Source organism: Meyerozyma guilliermondii, genomic scaffold, assembly GCF_000149425.1.
Source record: "Meyerozyma guilliermondii ATCC 6260 scaffold_2 genomic scaffold, whole genome shotgun sequence".
In the NCBI taxonomy this organism is placed as follows: domain Eukaryota; kingdom Fungi; phylum Ascomycota; class Pichiomycetes; order Serinales; family Debaryomycetaceae; genus Meyerozyma; species Meyerozyma guilliermondii.
In genome coordinates, this window is record NW_001809799.1 from 952,910 (window position 1) to 971,150 (window position 18,241).

The 18,241-nt window shown below is 44.7% G+C and overlaps 11 protein-coding genes across 11 annotated transcripts; 4 read left to right on the forward strand and 7 right to left on the reverse strand. All coding sequences in view use genetic code 12, as the record gives it.

Annotated features, from left to right (window-relative positions):
- Positions 1–34: 34 nt before the first annotated feature.
- On the reverse strand, positions 35–2,515 carry APL4 (Apl4p; the record flags this gene model as incomplete). The annotated part of the gene is made up of 1 exon (XM_001486005.1): positions 35–2,515. The coding sequence occupies one exon, from the start codon at positions 2,513–2,515 to the stop codon at positions 35–37; it is 2,481 nt and encodes an 826-aa protein (XP_001486055.2).
- Positions 2,516–2,685: 170 nt separating this feature from the next.
- PGUG_01727 (uncharacterized protein) lies at positions 2,686–3,840 on the forward strand (the record flags this gene model as incomplete). Its single annotated transcript, XM_001486006.1, has 1 exon — positions 2,686–3,840. The coding sequence occupies one exon, from the start codon at positions 2,686–2,688 to the stop codon at positions 3,838–3,840; it is 1,155 nt and encodes a 384-aa protein (XP_001486056.2).
- Positions 3,841–4,121: 281 nt separating this feature from the next.
- On the reverse strand, positions 4,122–6,530 carry PGUG_01728 (uncharacterized protein; the record flags this gene model as incomplete). Its single annotated transcript, XM_001486007.1, has 1 exon — positions 4,122–6,530. The coding sequence occupies one exon, from the start codon at positions 6,528–6,530 to the stop codon at positions 4,122–4,124; it is 2,409 nt and encodes an 802-aa protein (XP_001486057.2).
- Positions 6,531–7,709: 1,179 nt separating this feature from the next.
- Positions 7,710–10,058, forward strand: PGUG_01729 (uncharacterized protein; the record flags this gene model as incomplete). The annotated part of the gene is made up of 1 exon (XM_001486008.1): positions 7,710–10,058. The coding sequence occupies one exon, from the start codon at positions 7,710–7,712 to the stop codon at positions 10,056–10,058; it is 2,349 nt and encodes a 782-aa protein (XP_001486058.2).
- A 915-nt stretch (positions 10,059–10,973) lies between these two features.
- Positions 10,974–12,026, forward strand: MIT1 (mannosylinositol phosphorylceramide synthase catalytic subunit; the record flags this gene model as incomplete). The annotated part of the gene is made up of 1 exon (XM_001486009.1): positions 10,974–12,026. The coding sequence occupies one exon, from the start codon at positions 10,974–10,976 to the stop codon at positions 12,024–12,026; it is 1,053 nt and encodes a 350-aa protein (XP_001486059.2).
- Positions 12,027–12,127: 101 nt separating this feature from the next.
- PGUG_01731 (exosome non-catalytic core subunit) lies at positions 12,128–13,066 on the reverse strand (the record flags this gene model as incomplete). The annotated part of the gene is made up of 1 exon (XM_001486010.1): positions 12,128–13,066. One exon carries the CDS (start codon positions 13,064–13,066, stop codon positions 12,128–12,130), a length of 939 nt encoding a protein of 312 aa, XP_001486060.2.
- An 85-nt stretch (positions 13,067–13,151) lies between these two features.
- On the forward strand, positions 13,152–14,153 carry SLP2 (Slp2p; the record flags this gene model as incomplete). The annotated part of the gene is made up of 1 exon (XM_001486011.1): positions 13,152–14,153. The coding sequence occupies one exon, from the start codon at positions 13,152–13,154 to the stop codon at positions 14,151–14,153; it is 1,002 nt and encodes a 333-aa protein (XP_001486061.2).
- Positions 14,154–14,170: 17 nt separating this feature from the next.
- PGUG_01733 (uncharacterized protein) lies at positions 14,171–15,124 on the reverse strand (the record flags this gene model as incomplete). The annotated part of the gene is made up of 1 exon (XM_001486012.1): positions 14,171–15,124. One exon carries the CDS (start codon positions 15,122–15,124, stop codon positions 14,171–14,173), a length of 954 nt encoding a protein of 317 aa, XP_001486062.2.
- A 99-nt stretch (positions 15,125–15,223) lies between these two features.
- On the reverse strand, positions 15,224–16,507 carry PGUG_01734 (uncharacterized protein; the record flags this gene model as incomplete). Its single annotated transcript, XM_001486013.1, has 1 exon — positions 15,224–16,507. One exon carries the CDS (start codon positions 16,505–16,507, stop codon positions 15,224–15,226), a length of 1,284 nt encoding a protein of 427 aa, XP_001486063.2.
- A 38-nt stretch (positions 16,508–16,545) lies between these two features.
- PGUG_01735 (uncharacterized protein) lies at positions 16,546–17,133 on the reverse strand (the record flags this gene model as incomplete). Its single annotated transcript, XM_001486014.1, has 1 exon — positions 16,546–17,133. The coding sequence occupies one exon, from the start codon at positions 17,131–17,133 to the stop codon at positions 16,546–16,548; it is 588 nt and encodes a 195-aa protein (XP_001486064.1).
- Positions 17,134–17,608: 475 nt separating this feature from the next.
- Positions 17,609–18,109, reverse strand: PGUG_01736 (uncharacterized protein; the record flags this gene model as incomplete). Its single annotated transcript, XM_001486015.1, has 1 exon — positions 17,609–18,109. The coding sequence occupies one exon, from the start codon at positions 18,107–18,109 to the stop codon at positions 17,609–17,611; it is 501 nt and encodes a 166-aa protein (XP_001486065.1).
- Positions 18,110–18,241: the final 132 nt, after the last annotated feature.

Consider the following 18,241-nt stretch of genomic DNA (forward strand, 5'->3'; position numbering starts at 1 on the left):
GTGTCCATAACTTTAGTCTGTAGTTTCTCGTAGTTTACAACGTCGTTATGCCGGCAACGTCAAACATTTCTTCCTGAAAACTGCCGCCCACGTTGTATTTTGCTTTGACCCGAAACTTCACCTTGGCACCTTCCTTACCAGAAACCTTGAGATGTTGAACAATGGGATTTTCAGAAGTGAGCGTATCACCAGACGTCGATGAAATCGTCAACTTTTGACTCTTGGGCACCGCAACCATCAATTGAAATTGAGTGATGGGCGAGGCGGTATTGCTTGTTACCAATGCCTCAATCGAAGCATTTCCAGGTGATGTAACTTGAGGAATAAATGCCACGGCAATGGATGAGTTGGAAAATGCAGGAGGAACGGAAGGTACTGAAACAGAAGATGGTGCAGGCGCTTTTGTTTCGAACAAATCGAGTATGTTTGCTGATTTGCTTGCGGAGTTCGCTGCATTGTTTGCTGAGTGGCTCGTTTTCGACCCGTTCTCTGGCTTGTTGAATATGGAACTAAGAAGATCGTTGTTTCTCTCAGCCTTTGGCTCGTCCATCAAGTCCAAAAGCAAATCTTCAGTAGTGTTGAGCGAACCAGAAGAAACCGTCTTGGTGTCATCGCTCTTCTTTGTACCCTTCAAGCTCAAAGCTTCCCTTTGCTTTACAGGCGGAGGAGGCATTTTCGACAAGAGTCCTTTCTTCAAACTGGGTTCGAGTGCAAATATCTCTTGATATTCTACCGCCCGCACCTGGATTTCGAGGTTGTTGTCGTGAGTACGTTCGTTTATAATTAGACGGAGCTTTTCAATTGATGATGGCTCAGTGAATTTGACCGAAAGTTTGATAGCCGCCGTGAGCACGTAAGACACGAGATGAACTGTTTCTGAATCAGAATAGGTGGTGTTATTGACGAGACGTTCAAGAAGAGAGAGAATGAGCTCCTCCGTAACTGGAATAAGCGAACCTCTTGAGTTAGGTTCACTTTCCGTACCACTGTTATCAATGGGACCACCTAATATCAAATCCGAGTCTTCTCCAATCACCCAAACGCATACCATTGCCAAACCAAATTGAGTGTCGTCCTCCAAACAAAGAGATAACAACCGTCCAACAATATGCTTTTTGAGATCAGTGTCCTTGCACTGAATGATGAGGGCCAAGATGTTGGAGATGATGTCTGCAGTCACGTAGTTCCCTGCGGTTTTAAGCATTCGAATCATAGTATCAAAATGCCATTTTTCATTGGGTGCGTACCTCGCAGCCGCAACCGTCAATTGAGCCGTCACAAACGGTTTGAGATCGGAATCAGGCGACGATTCAAGGTAGGAAAGAATCTCGCGGACAAGCACCCGAATATTATTTTCGTTGAGAATTGCAAAACTGAGTTCGAGAGCTCTTCTACGAATGGAGATATCGCCGTCATTTAAGCAGGCAACGATTGTCTGACGGTGACGCTGGACGGCAACTGGTTCGTGAGGTACCACTGTAAGCAATGTATCGAGAGCCACGTAGCGAGTATTGTTATCTTTGGAGGACAAAAATTTACCAAGAAGGTTCACGGCAAGAATTCGGAGTGATTGATCTGATGGAATGGCAAAGATGGTCTTTACACATTCGTAAAGCACTGCATGAGCAGAATTCTTTCCTGGGTCATTGGATGCTACCTGGGTGAGAATATCGTTGATCTGTTCGAGGTATTGGTGAGGGTCGTCCTGGGCTAGAATACGTATAGTTGACAACAACAGAACCTGTAAAAATGGATCCACAATGCCATGGACGTCATAATCAGGCATGTAGCCACTGGCGGCTACCCTTTTAAGGTGTGACACCACGGCTGGTATCAATGCTACTAATTCTGGGCGGTGGGCCGGACTGTACTCGTACACTGATTGCACCAATCTGAGGGCTCCAAGAAGCGGTCCCGCCAGCTTGTCTGCGACCAAGTGTTGGAGTCGAGGTGCGAAGACCTCGGCAAGATCTGGATCTTTATGGACGAGTTTTGCTGCCACAAAAAGGGCCTTTTTGCGAAGATACGCATTACTGGAGCCTATAATTTTGTCCACATTTGTGTATAGATCGCGGGAAAGTTCCGGCAGGGCAACGTTGCCCAAACAGCAGAGTGCTAGTGCCACGATAAACGCATTGGGATGCTGCATATCGTTGTCCAACAGGTTGGTCAAGAGAGTCAAGACCTCATGATTTTCGTCTAAAAGCAACAGAGTGGCCAAATAACCAAGTCTCTTATCAGCAAATCTGGGCGACGCAAGCAACTTGAGACACTCAACTTGACCAAAATGGGTTTTTTCACCGATAATATAGAGATACACGAGTTTTGAAATGTTGATTCGACGACTATTGTTATCGAGCTGGGCATCTCTAAAGGCGGTTCTGATGGCCGCCAGCTCCTTCCGAACCGCCAGACGCTCGTCGGCAATTGTCTTGGCCTTGCGGACCGATTTAATGAACGATCTGAGGGATGACATTGGAGACTTGTTGTGCTGTTGGATTCGCGGTTGAATCATGGGACTGGTGTCTGGGTGGAAAAAGAGAGATGAAGATGGATGAAAGAAACTAAGGTATTTTTGCTGGAGATTGAAGGGTGGCTGATGATTATTGGTTGGATTAAGTTTGGTGGGCTTATGATTGGTCAAATGTACTTCAATACTTTTTAATAGTCATTTCTTCGTAATGAATGGGCCAGTGCCATTCTGCAGGACATATCTCGCATCTCAACACCTACGATCACCATAACTTGCAACTATTTATGCTAGAGCCACAGCCCGCAACCACGGTGGTTTTCAAGACGTCCAAAGGGCCACTTGAGTTGCAATTGTGGACGAAGGAGATAGTATGTGCTCGAAAATTCGTTGAAAAATGCTCCACGGGATTTTCAGGTGGTTTAACGTTTTCCAAGGCTGTCCACGATAATGTCATTGAGGCTCAAGCCAGTACAATTGAGTACGATATGGACCTTGAGAGTCACCCAAGGATCAATTTTAGCCAGAGAGGGTACGTAGGAGCACTCAAGGACGAAAAGAGTGGGAAGTTCAGTGCTGATGGGATCTTCATAACGATGAAAGAATTTCCTACTTTTCACAAAAAATATACTGTGATAGGAAAGGTCACCACAGACACATTTTTTACTGTTCTCAAGATAACAGAGGGCGAAAATGAAGAAGGAAAGCTTGTTTATCCTGTTAGTGCTACGCCTATAAGCATTGATGGAGATGAAACTAAAGTTCAAGTCATAGAACCAAGTCTGGTTCGGTCTGAAAATTTTCAACAAACTGCTAAAAAGACAAAGCGGAGGGTTGCGTTGGACTATGACGAGCAACCAGACATCGAGGTGAAGAGGGTGAAGATGAAACTGGCGTACGAATTGTTGGGGGAGAGGAAAAAAAGTGAAGAAAAAAGTGGACAAAAGAGTGAAGTAAAGAAGGAAGAAGGTGAACTGAAGAGTGAAGAAAAGAGAAATGAACAAAACCGTGAAGTAAAGAATGGTGAAAAGACACAGAATGAGGACAAGAATGCTGAAAAAGTTAATGAGAACGACGACAAAGACAAGAATGAAAATGACAAAACGAAAGAAGAGAAGTATAATGATAGAGAAACAACAAAAATCAATGATGCTGAACCGCTAGCAGAGCCATCTGAGTTATCAAAAAACAAAGATATACGGAGTCAGAAAGAAATCACTTTCTTACAAGAGCCAAAGAGCAGAGATCAGTACAAACAGCTTTCCAGTACTTCAAAAAGACGACGAAGCTTTGCCTATAATCCAGCATTGGATTTCGACTCTTCAGATGAAAAACCGCCTACTAATTTGAAGACTCATGTATACAAGTGAGCAGGAAGAGAATACTGAAAAATCTGAAAAATACTGAAAAGGAAGATTATAAAGTTGACTCAAGTTAGACTAGTCAGACTAGTCAGACTTAAGTTGGACTCAAGACTAGTCAGACTTCAAGTCAGACGAAGGACCAAATAGTCTTCTTTAAAGAAAACAATTTGACTTTGTAAACTGATATTCAAGTGGTGGACCATTGGGTGGGTTGTATCCCACTCCTCAGCTACTTCTCTTCAGCTCTCCAATAATCGTACATATAATTTACACAAAGAAATGAAATGCTACTCTTCCAGAGTAAACCCTGGAACGTCACTGACGTGACTAGGACGAGCACGCTGTAGTCTCTCCATATCCAACGAAGACCAGTCAAGATCGTCGTTGAGCCATGGATGAGAAAGCAAGGATTTTGCATCAAAACGCTCGTCCAAATTGAACCGAAGACACTTGAGAATAAGATCCGATACAAGTTTAACATTGATGTCGTTACGATCGAATTTGTACTTTTCCACAAGCACATCTTCGAGCCCCCAAAATTTCAATGGGGAAATACGCCTCAAGCGCACCTCGTCGTTGTCGCCCACTCTGAAATATTTGGACGCAGCTTTGCAGTTCATGAGGTACCCTTCACTGGGCATCTCGCCTAGAAGCTCTATGATCTGAGCCAAATGGTCGTCGTCTTTGTCGAACTTGTCGCCATTATGAGGATCGAACAAGTAGTCTCCGGTAAGAAGCTCGAACATTATGCAGCCCACCGACCAGATATCGGTGCTGGCGCCCCAAGTCTTATGGCGAAGAATGATTTCTGGAGATCTGTATTGGCGGGTTTGAATCAGGTCGGTAAAGTGAGAATGAGAAAAAGTTGCATTTCCCATATCTGCAATTTTCACCTTGATTTCGTCGACAACGGGCAATTGCTTCGTCTTGGGGCTGGCGCGAGGAAGCGACAGGTGCCTTCCGGGCGCCGAATACGAAACGTCTTTGAAAGCTGGGGTTTCTGAAAGCTGCGAAAGCGGTTTGGAACACCGCACCGGCGACTCGTATTTTCCTGGAACCGAGTTTCGAGACGGTGTGTAGGTTGAAATGGTGGTTCCGAATCTGGATGAGGACGACACTGAGCACGCCGAACCAACAGAGTCGGAACCTGAAGTCGATCCGCTGGTCTTAGACCAAAGATACGACGGTCTTGTTTGGTTTTTGCTTTGCTTTCCCGAGGCAAAAGACTCCGCTATTGAGCCATGGTGATGCAAAAACCGAGCCACTTTCTGCTCCTCGATGCCGCGGATCAAATGGCTCACATCTTGGATTTCCATCAAGATATTCTCGGGCTTTAAATCGGTGTGAACTATACCACAATGATGGATATACTCGAGCGCCGAAAGTAATTGTCTCACTATCAGACGCACAAGAGGAAACGGAATGCCACCGTGGGACAATTGGCTTATTTGATTGAGTTTGAGTGATGTCGACAGCTGCTCAGAACTGAATTCTCCATCTTGCTTTTTGAGAATACCCAAGCTCAAAAGCGATCTCGTATTTTTCTTGCGTGTCTCGCTTTTGCTGAAAGACAATTCTGTGTCGTTTCTCTTCAACTTGGAATGGTCGTTTGTCTTGGAGTGGTCATTTCTCGCCAATTTGGACTGGTGTTTGTAGCGTCCCACAATGCTCAACATGTTTTCACCTAGAACCTCGAAAACCATGCATATGTGATCACCATGCGGTCCACGCACCGTGAAATCGTCATAAAGTGTCATGATTCGCTGGAAGCCTGGGTGTTTCGTTGGGCGGCCGGAATCATCGATAAACCGGTCGAAATAGCGCCGGTGGTGCTCTTGCAAATAATCGGCGTCTTCGAGTGGATTTTGCAAAGTGTGTAAGATTTTGATTTCGTCCTGTGCCGCCTCAGTATAATTTTGGCTTGACTTGACAAATTTGATGGCGACATACGAGTCGTTTTCGTCTTTGGAATCCACAGCCGGATTGTAGCGGGCTTTGGCCAACCACACAGTAGAGAAGTGACCCCAACCAAGTTTGCGAAGCGCGATGTATTCACGTCCGGGAAACCGACTCGAGTAGTACACTTCGCCCTTGTTAACGGGGTGATAACCGCCTTCGACATACTCACTAGGACACTCTTCAATTTGAGGATTATAGTCCAAATCAGACTCGGTTTCAGAGAGATAGGCGGTAATATCTTGCGATTCGTCCATTTCAAACGACTCAACGTCCGACTCTTTGGGTGATTGCCGTTGCATCTGGCTGCGTAGTTTGTGCGCAAGTGGACGTGAAGGCACATCCATAATGGGACTCATTTCTTCATCAATGGCATCGAGTTCTACATGTGACGTCATTTCGCTATTGGGAAGAGATATGCATTCCGTGGTAAACGACGAGTAGGTGTGGTCGTCGGAAGGGTTTGGGGTGGAAGTGCTGGAAGAATTGTGCGATTCAACAAAGGTCAAGGTTGGAATTTGCAAATGGGATTCAGTTGTGTTGACGGTTAATCGAGGTGCATTAGGACGGGAATTTGCAAAATTTGAGCCGGATATTGATGGGTCGCTCAAAGATTCGTCCTTTTTGTTGAAACGGCGAAGAATACCGGTAAGGTTAAATCGAGCCGGAGGGTCGGATGCCGGAGATTTTTTGGTCATAGTATCCAAGTCCTTTCGTTTTGTTCGATTGGCTAGAAGCATAGCTCTGATTCAGCTCTAATGAGCAATAAATTTGCATTAATATCACAGTATCAAAAATTAAGAACAATTCGCCACGATTTTGGATACTCCGAACGTTATATATTACTTGGAAAAAAAAAGTAGATCTTTATGCATACAGCCAAACCGATCCGAGGGTGCCATTCCCCTATTTCGTGCATATCGCTTCTACATGCACAATAAAATGTTGCGACCGCACTGCAAACCCAACATCCTTAAACCGGTACGAACCGGTACATTGCTCTCCAAGGGGTTGCGTACCTTAGATCAGATCAATGGCTATTGTTCTTGCACCGGTCGAGCCAGATGCACGCCTGTCATCAACCGCGAATTTTTGATGAATTCCGAGGGTAAGAAAAAATTTGGGTCTTGGGGACTGTGTGGCTTTTCGGGATTGGCGCTGTCTTGTCGAAAATGGAAATCCGAGGGTGAGAGATATATGCATCTCCGGTGGGAACTCCGGCATATCCGACCTGTGGCAGTGGCGGCCGAAATTGCCGGTGTGGGGTTGTGGTGCATTTCCTTTAATGCATTGCCTCCATCCGGAGATGCAGGCTACCTTTCCTAGCCTCGCTGTTTGTGGTAAGTGAGGTACTTATTCAAAGCCTTAATACGACATCATGCACGTTTGAGACGCCACACCAAACGGGGCTCAACTACATCCTAACACCACAAAACAAAAAACCCAAACACCAACCAGCAAAACATCCCAACACCTCGACAATACACATCCCAACACCCAGCCATTTATCGGTCATAGTATCTTTACCCCAGGTTAAATCTGCGACTGCATTAGCGATGCGCAGAGGGAGCCAAAAAAGGTGCGATTGCGGTGGGGTAGAAAAAGGCTATATAGTCGCTACAAAAAACAAAATTTACAATTCAACTACAAAATGTTTCATTCCATTGAACATCGCCAAAACGGCAACCACCAATTAGTCACTATGCAACTTTATAGTGTAGCCGCTGGCCAAGTTGCCGCGGGAGTCCCTGTGAAAAATGAAAATGTTGGGTTGCGCGAACTTCTCCTCTGAGGGGAATATAGACTGCACCATTCGGATTACAGTGGACGCAAGAGGCGGACATACTGGAATCAGATCATCAGCATTAATTCCACCATCAATTCTAGCAATTCCACCATTTCCACTTCATTAACCAACGATGTCAATTGCAAACTCAGATTTCGACATCGATATCTTGGACGATGCTCTTACCCATCCAACCATAGATTTTACTTTTCCTCTTCCCACGGATAAAGAAACCTACGTTGATGTTGAAGGCAACCAGAAATTGACCAGGAGTATGGGTCTTATGACCAATTTCATCAATTGGGCTTGGGGGATCAGGTCAGACGAAATTTACAACAAAAACGAGTATCGGTATTCAGTCAACAAGCATACTCCCGAGTTCAATTCGCGGTTTGTCAATTATATGAACCGCCAGCTTGAACACGATGACCACAAAGTGGACGAATTGGTGTACGATTTGGTTGATCGGGAGCTTGCGCTCAAACTTATTAGTGGGTCTGAATTTCCGAAAAGGTTCAAGGAAGTCAAGGCTTTTATGGTCAAGTATTACCAGGAGCAGAACAAGAAAAACATGCCATATTTCCGCAGTCCGTTTTTCGTCAACATGTGTTTTATTACTGTTATCACTGTGTTCCGCAAGGCGTTTCCTAATGGAGTATGGGTGAAAAAGTCCCAGTTTGAAGCACTTTTCAAAAAGTACTTGGAAGACCCCATGTCGCTTATTTATCTCCCCAACCACCAGTCGCACGTTGACTATATAATTCTCCATCTTATCTCCATCAGATTTCAATTCTCCATCCCCACGGTGATTGCCGGGGAAAACTTGAACGCTGCCGTTTTGGGAGGCATTCTCAGAAGCTTGGGAGCCATTTTTATCAAGCGCTCGTTCAGTAATGAGGCGTACACTGAACGCAACTTGGCTAATATCATCGAATTTGTGCTCACAAACAAGATCCATTTCGAAGTATTTATTGAGGGAACTCGCTCGCGCGACGGGAAGCTCTTGTTACCAAAATATGGTCTTCTCAAGACCTTGGTGGATATTTATATTCGCCAGCGCAACGAGCGTGGTAACCAAAAGTTCAACATGCTCATCCAGCCCATTTCCATAACCTATGAACGGATCTATGAAACTGATGGATATTTGAACGAAATGATTGGCAGCGACAAAAAGCAGGAAAGTATGCTCCGGGTGCTCCAGAATGGACTTGGAAATCTTGTGAACGGAGCGTCCAAGGACGACATGAAAAATATTGTTGCCCAAATCAAATCCACTGGCAAGTACGATAATTCTACCAGACCGCTCCACGGTAAAATTTTCGTTAATTTGGGTGAAAATTTCACCATGTCGTCGTTTGTGGAAAACAAGGAAAATCTCACTGGCGGCCAGGTTAACCTTAAGAAATTGGGATTCCAGGTTCTTCACGAGGTGAACCGTATCAAGTATTTCCCGGAAGTTACCTTGGTAGGCGTGAGCATTCAAACCTACTACTACTTTTACAACCGCAACAAGTTCCAGGTGGCAGATGTTGTTCCCATCATGAGGGTTCTTCTTGACACATTATTGGAAGAACAGCAAATCGACTCTGCTGCCTCTAACGTCAAGATTTTGAAAGACATAAAAAACCTTTCTGATGAAAAGGTTCGAGAGCTCATAAAATTGCAGATTGTTCAGTTTTTCAGGTTCATCAAGGTGGATTGGAGACTGGAGATCATCACCATTGACTACCTGATCGAGCTTCTTTACTACAAAAATATGATCATTCACACTGTCATTCGCCGTTGTCTTGTTCTGTACATCCTTTTGAACTTGCCTGCGATTGAACAGCGTGATGCTTCCACGGTAAAGATGCTCTACAACATCTACTGTGGAATCTTGAAAAACGAGTTTTTGTTCGACTACGATTATAATGAAAAGAACAAGTTAGAAAATGTGTTGGCGTCGTTGGTTCGTGGTGGACATATTACCGAAAACTACGAGGTGCTCAACAGAGACTATCTCATGTATTTTGCTGAAATGGTGAAGCCGTTTATCGAAGCTTATGCGTTGTGTGTGCGAACTTTAATTGATGCCACAGAAAATTTTTACAGAAAAGTTGACAAGCCAATTACCGAAGAGCAGTTGATCAACGATGATCTTCTTAGTGGAGAGTATCCAACCACCAAAGGTCTTTTGAAAATCATCCTGACTCACAAGGATAGTCAAAGACATATTGAACTGATTAACAAGCAGTATTTGCTTTCGTGCTTGTTTTATCTTGCCAATCTCCAGCTCATTGAGATTTTTAAAAACAAGCAAAGAACAAGGGCCTTTGTGCTTATCCGCAACAAGAAGGACTTGACATTTTTGTTAGACTTTTTGACAAATTTTGCAGCCACCTCCGAGCCCGATGAAACGGGTAAAAAGTACGAACGTTCTCGCGTGGGCTACATGCAAGATATCATTGAAAAGAACTTTAAGAGAAACACCCAGAAACTCTAGTCATTGTTTACCATTAATACACTCTATTTATCTAATTGCTAAATCCAATAAACTGAAGCCGAAAAAAGAGGAGATTCTCGTATAAAAAGTCCAGTGAAAGTATATTTAGCAGCTCTAAAAATAACTGTAGACTATTGCATGAGAAGATGAATGACACCTTTTAGTGGTTACGAGAAGAGGTCGAGATGGCCATTGCTGCAAGAGATGGGCATTTATGCAAGTTGTACACGATTTGTGCGCTTATGTAATCCGGGGAAGTAGCTTCATCTAGGATTAACTGTACAATTAATGCAAAATAGGCTGATTGTATCAGATGCCATGATCATATTGACGTTGACATTGAACCATTGGAAATACTAAAAAAAAACCTGCTATTAATACCACCTGTTTACTAACATACACTCTCTAAAATTAACTCTAAGCCCCACATTGGCGCAGCAGATATATGCCGGCAAGATGATGTGCACCATACAGGATTGCGGTCGGTGCACGCATCTTGAAGATTTTCATTTGGCTACTAATAGCACTTACGTTAGGGCTATGCGTCTCCAAGTCACATACGCAGAAGATAATGGCCATCAGCCACGATAGGCTTAGTTTTTCCCTTTTTCGGTTTCGAAACACGCTGCTAAGCCAGGCGTGCGTCTACCAAATGTCATGGCCGGCTGTCTGCAGGAGCAACAATCTCCAATTCGGATAGGGGAAGTATTCAGCAATTCCACCCTTCATAAACTGCGCCCTTGCTTTCCTAAATTTTTTTTGCTTTAGATATACACTCGCCAAATCGCAAAGGAGCGTATAGTATACTTAAGTTGTTTCCCACCTTTTATCTGATTCGAGTTCCGAATTTCTAGCCGGACGAATTTTTCAAACAAAAAACAACATTTGGCCAGTGCTCACAAGTGTCCTATATTGATGAAGAAGGAGGTCAAGTACATCATATGGGGCCATGTTGCCTTGGTGCTCTTTTTGGTGTGGTATACATTTGACTTGATCACGTTGCTACACGACGACTCTTTCCAAGACGCCCTCTTGGACGTGGAACTCAACCCCACAGACGGTACCGTTGACAAGCCAATGATAATACCGAAGATCATTCATCAAACATACAAGACCACCGATATTCCTGCTGTGTGGAAGGCAGGTCAACAAGCGTGTGTCGATCTTCATCCGGATTATCAGTACATTTTGTGGACTGACGAAATGGCTCGAGAGTTCATAGCTGAAGAGTATCCATGGTTCCTTTCCACGTGGGACCTGTACCCTTACCCCATCCAACGTGCCGATGCTATTCGGTACTTTGCACTTGTTCATTTCGGAGGTGTATACATTGATTTGGACGACGGATGCGAAAGAAAATTGGACCCACTTCTCACGGTGCCAGCATTTGTGCGTAAAACCCTTCCCACTGGTGTCTCCAACGATGTCATGGGCGCGGTTCCTCGTCATCCGTTCTTCCTCAAAGTCTTGGACTCGTTGAAACCATACAAGAAGAACTGGCTTGTTCCTTATATCACCATCATGTATACTACCGGACCACTCTTCCTCTCGGTTATTTGGAAGCAATACAAACGGTGGGGAGTCCCTGAAGCCGGAAAGGTCCGTATCCTTATGCCCAAGGATTATAAAACCCACTCGTATTCATTCTTTGCCATAGCTCCGGGGTCGTCATGGCACCTCGACGATGCTAAATTTATCAAATCATTGGCTAATCATATTGGTCTTGCAGTTGCGGGTGGCTTCTTGATAGCCGGGTTCATTTTCTTCCTTGAGTTTCTCTTATACACGGTTGTCACTTCAGGCAGTTTTAAGAAATATGCCAAGCGATTCAATGTGTTCACTTTGATCAACAATTTTCGCATTCGCCTGAGTGCCAGTCGGATCAAGAAACGGTCCAGAAAAGATTCCAACCTCCCCCCACCTATCCATATCGAAAAGGACGGCGACGTCACATCCTCTATGGTTTAACGAATCACGAACATGCATATCGATTATTCTCGCCTTCCCTTTCTGTACAATATGGAATTATTCCGTGCATTTATGTACACATTATCTTTGGCTTGTCGTAGTCACCGTGACGCTCCCACTTCTAACAACTTCATATTCATCCTCTTGTACCTTTCTGCGTCGTCTTTCTTTAATATTTCCTTGACTCGGTCCGTAAGTTCGGACGTAACCGTATACGCTTTCCGGCACAAATCCATCAAAACCACAGCATCTATAGGAAGTCCTCCGCTCTTGGAAACCTGAAGAATCTCTCTATTTTTGTTCAAGGTCACCACTAGCGATCCATCTCGTACCAACTCTTCTTCATGAGTTGCATCCATTACAGCTATTTCGTCGCTCGCATCGCCCTTGACGGTTTCCTCGATATCGCTCGGATTGAAAAACGAAAAACTAACACACAACGGAACATGGAGTATACTGAGCGCCACCGGCTGTCTCTCGTCCATTGAGTGAACCACAATGGATTCTCCGTCAATAGAAACGTCCGGTTTTCTGAAATGTTGAAGAGCCACCATTACACCCAATGCACAAGCATCAATAAGTCCACCATCAAAGTCCAAAAAATTCACGTCTGCACGCACCGCCCATACCTTGGATCCAGCCACAATACAGAGCGATTCCAAATCAAGAGCATTTGATCGGCGGATCGCCTTCTCGACGATTCGAGACACCAACACCTCATCGTCGGAGTTTTTTCCGTTTTCAAACTGCGGCGACGCCATGGGCGAGATCTCGGTATTTATAGTGAAGATGCCCTCGAACGGGCGGTCGTCATAAGGCTTGGCAATCTCGGCCAGAACTCGAACTGCTAGTTTTGTGTTGCCCCATTCGATTTCAACATAGCCGTATTCGGAAGGAGATAAGATTATTTTCGGGTCACGGATCTCATCAATGCGCCTCCCGTCGCCCCGTACGCCGTGCTTGAGCGCCTCTAGCACATATCGCTCCTGGTTGAGCGAAATCTCCGTGCCCTTGGCCATTGCAATACAGAGCTTCCTCATCGCGACTTTTGTGGGTAGGTGAGCGCACCCGTGCACCCGCACTAAAAACTCGCACTCTGGTTTCTCCAACTTTCAGTTGCCACTTATGATTCGGAACCTTGTATATTCCAGGCTCGCGGTGTCCTCTGGACGCATTCCGGGACGCCGGTTGTTGTCGGGCAATGCCCCTCCTTCGCTCTCGTTTTTCCAGCGAGAAAGATTACCGACTAACACCGTAATTAGATTTGTTCCCCAACAGACCGCTTGGATAGTGGAACGAATGGGAAAATTCAATCGTATTCTTCCACCAGGAGTTGCGTTCTTGATACCTTTCCTCGATAAAATCACCTATGTCCAGTCATTGAAGGAATCGGCCATCGAAATCCCCAGCCAAAATGCCATCACCGCAGACAACGTTCTGTTGGAACTCGATGGTATTCTTTACGTTAAGGTCCATGATCCATATAAGGCATCGTACGGGGTTGAGGACTTCAAGTTTGCCATCAGTCAGCTCGCGCAAACCACCATGAGATCGGAAATCGGCGCAATGACCCTCGACGCCGTGTTGAAGGAAAGACAGCAGTTGAACATCAACATCAACCAAGCCATCAACGAGGCTGCCAAGGACCATTGGGGTGTGGAGTGTCTTCGTTACGAGATCAGAGACATCCATCCTCCCCAGAACGTGTTGGAAGCCATGCATCGCCAGGTCAGTGCTGAAAGATCCAAACGGGCCGAGATCTTGGAGTCTGAAGGTGCTAGGCAATCGAGAATCAATATTGCCGAGGGTGAAAAGCAATCGGTGATTTTATCTTCCGAAGCTAATAAGCAAGAGCAGATCAACCGGGCAGAAGGTGAGGCCAGGTCTATTTTGTTGAAGGCTGAAGCCACTGCTGAAGGATTAAAAAAAATCGCCCAAGCCATCAACGACACTCCAGGCGGAGACCATGCTGTCAGCTTGCAGGTTGCCCAAGACTACGTCAAGCAGTTTGGTAAGCTTGCCAAGGAGTCCAACACCGTGGTTATTCCCTCCAATATGGGCGACATGGGCTCGTGGGTGGCCAATGGTATGTCCATCTATAACAGCTTGAACAAGAAGCAAAAGTAAATAGCAGTACATAGCGATCACGAACGCTTGAAAAATCCGTCAAGTGCACCTTTTCCAACTGCCACCTTTGCAACTTGTTTCTTTTTTGGTTTGGTTTTGCCATTGGCTTTCCCATTAAGCTTTGCATTGGCTTTCTTCGCATTGGCGGTGGAAGCAGCAACCTCGTTCATGGCTTGTTCGGCGGCATCGAGGGCCTTTTTTTTCTGCTTCAATTCCTTCATATACGCATCTAGAGGGCTGAAATCGCTTCCCATCTTCTTTATGACCAGTTCTCGAACCTTAAATGGAATGTAACAGCATACCAAATCGATGCAATGTTGCATCACTGCAAGGTTGTAAATGTCACTCGGTATTTCCAAATTGGCACTACTTGGATCATGGAGAATTTGTCTTATAGTATCGTTTATGACAAAGCTGGAGTTGCTGATCAGTTTTTCTAATTTGTTTACCTTTTCTGAAAGCATTTCAGCAGTTTTCTCGCTAGAATATTTGTAGAATGTCTCTTGGTTTTCCACCACCGTTTCACATATTTTCCCAAGGCAATTGATGATAAGAGTGTCAGATAAGTCGTTTATCCAAGGATTTTGGCTTCCAATGGTATCAAGAATATCTTGATAAGAAATATATCTTTTACTGAAGGTGTCGGACTCTGCCATGATGGTGATGAAAATGAAGCTCAAGTCAAATTTTGTAGCCATTATCATATCTGGGCTTTGCAACACAGCACCAGACTCGTCTGTCTCGATTATGAGCGATTTGACTGCTCCCCCAGTCCGCGGGAGCGTGACACTTTTATCATTTTTCAACCATGGGTTTTTTGAACCCAAATTTTTAAGCTCAAAAACTTGATTTTCTTTCACCAAAAACGATGCTACGGATTTGTTGGCCAATGGTAGCTGTATAATGTCGAGCTGAGTGCTCTCAAGCGAGGCGGGGAGCAAGAATATTCTGGTATCGCTGTGGACCAACATGTAAAGACGCGAATAAATAAAATTGAGATAGCGAAATATATGATGAAATGGTTCTATAATTGAAATTTTCTATAATGAATAATTCGTTTGAATAAATATCTAGAGCCCCACCCAGGAATTTATCAATTGCTTGATGGCGCCAATAGCTGCCATGATCACCATAACTGTTCCAAAAATACTGAAACTCAATGAGCTCATCAGCGCAGCTCGAGGGTCCACATTAAGAAGATGAGCCGTAGCAATTGCTCCACAATTTATACCCATGGTGACGCCTCTCGTCACGAAATCTCCCTCTGGAACTCGCAAGAATTTGAACAATGTATCGCCGATCAAAACTCCACATATACCACTGAGAATGGTGCAAACGGCCATCAACGATACTGACCCGTCCAAAGCCGTGATCAAGGGAGTACCAAGAGCGAGGGTCACAGAGCGACCTATGAAGCCAATGGCTCTCTCGGACTGGATACCGATTTTGTAGCTCACAATTGGATAAATAAAAAATGTCAAGGCGATGGAAGCGAGAATGGGAGGAACCAATACCCAAAAGTTCTTTACGAAATCACGACGATGTGTGAACATGGGAAGCGATAGTGACACAATGGAGATGTCCATCAAAGATGAGAGCACATCGCCGCATCCCGGCCACTTTGGAGTTGCCGTAAAGTTGCTTGGGTCCATGGCATGTTCTCTGCTGTTGTCGATGACAATTCGATTGTTGAACAAGTTCAAGTAGTTTTTCCCAGTCTTGTAGTACTTCAAGTCGTCAAGAAAGCCCTTGGGCAGCCCCTTATGGTAGATCAACGAGCCAATGAAGCAACAAAATAAAATTTCTGCTGTCAGGATCAATATCGGATGGGCTATTTTCCGTAATTGAGGCCACCGCTGGGGAATAAGAATGGCAATATAGTACGCAAGAATGGTGAGTCCCAAGTGGTACGGAAGGAAGGTGTGGATGGACCTGATGTAGTAGAATGGTAGCGACACAATGAAAAGAAGAAGGTAGACAAACCAGTCGATATAGTTGGTGGTGAGAATGGTGAATTTTCTCGACACGGGGTGCAAGTGGTCGTAGTTTTGTTTGACAGGAGACACTGGGGAGGGAGGAGTTAAAGACTGGGACGGAATTGAGGCCTGAGACTGAAGGTTGTCGTTTGTCTCAAGTTCAAGTGGTCTAGGGCGATGGATTTCGGCGCCAGACTTTTTATACGACGGCGCCGGCTCCAGAATGACAGATTCTGCCACGGACGCAGCCATTGATGTGTCTTGGGTTCTGAACGGGTTCTCATCGATAGAAATACTTCGTACTTGGCGCAGTTTTGTTCGCTCCGAGCGTCCAGAACGAATACTCGTAACGTCTATGGTGGTTATATCGTCACGCATCGAGGTGAAAACGCCTCTTGTGGGCACTTGTTCAAGCTCTATGTCTTCTGCAAATTCTTCGTCTGAAGACGTAGCGGCATTTTCTGTTTCTGGAAGCAAATTAAAGAGTGCCAATACTTGCTTGAAACCCCAAATGATGTATACGTCAAGGAAAAAAGAGAGCCAAAAACCCCACCACAAACACAGCCGCTATCTTGAGGCACTCGATGAAACTTATGGGGTCTGAAAGCGGCAAAATGATGAACGATGGAATGAAAAATACATTGATCCATTTCAAGGTAAAGTTCATCGACGGCTTGATTAATGTCAAATAATGAGTAAGCAAAGCTAACGATGTTGACCCAACACGCTGCCGCAACGACCTCTCCGGACCCAGAAGCTGTGACAAAACATTCAAGGTGCAAAGAACCACCAAGTTGATCAACATGCCCAACACAGAACAAGGAAACGTAATTTTGAAAACATTGGGTCAAAAGCTGGTTAAGTCCATAAAGAATCATAAGCAAGATGATAATCCCCACAGGCACAACTGCATACGAATGGAAGAGATGCCATCGACTATAATAAACTCCATGTACTAGGCCAAGGCACACATCACGAATGTAGGAAACAGAAGTAGTTTCCATAACTTGAGGAATAAGATTATGATTTAGGAGGGAGTATGGGTGCAGTATGGGTGAAGTATGGGTGAGGGTTTGTGGTAAATTGTGTTGTATAATTGTTATCAGTCAGCCATGATGACTCTGCCCAGCCGAGAAATTGCCGAGTGCGACCGGGTATATGGAGCGAGAAGGAGATAGGGACATACTTCATATACAAAAAGAATTGATAGACTTGAACAAAGGAACGGATAGAGTTGGATAGACGTAAGCAGATAGTCAGTAGTCTTCTATAGATTTAATTGGCGTACTTGATACTCCACACTGACACACAGTAATCTCACTGAAGCCTGTTCTACAAGATGCTAATTGGCATGCATTTAATGAACTCTGGTGGTACGACGGAATTGAGTTCCATAACCGATCCACACTCGTTCATCTCTTCTTCTCTCTTCTCTCTTCTTTATTTCTTCTCTCCTCTCTTCCCTTCCCTCTCTCTTCCCTATTTCTCACTAGCTTCAATCACCTCCCTGTGTTCCTCCTTGGCGTATCTCAATCCACAGTAGCCACAAGCACTGGCTTCTGGACGGTCAAGATTAATAAAAACCTTGGGGTGTCCTTGGACCAATTGTCCTCTATTTCCATCGCAAACGGCGACGTTTCCTTCCGACAAATAACGTACTGGTTCTTTCGCAATCAAGTCTATAGCAGCATAGGGTCTTGGTTGTTGCTCCAAGTCTCTTTGGACAAACTTAAATGGGAATCTAGCGATGGCATCAGCACGACTTTCTTGAGAGGGCGACCAAGTAGTTTCTCTATTTGGAGCTTGTGAGGCAGCTGGGTTCTTTTTGAGTTCAGTTTTGGTCAATCCGGTACTGGAAAACCTCACAAAACTTCTTCCCGACCGCTGAAGTGCCGTATGTACATAGTTTCTAGACGCAAGCATGGTGATTACGGTGGGATTCGAAACAAATTCGATTGGATGCGACTGATTTTTGAACATCCTGGGCTACCTGCAGGAAATGACCCTGGGCTTACAATGGAGTAGCATAAAAGTATTAAACAAATAAAAAGACGAACTACGACTAGTGATACATCAACTTCCAGTTAAAACTAGCACACGTTCAGGTAAACA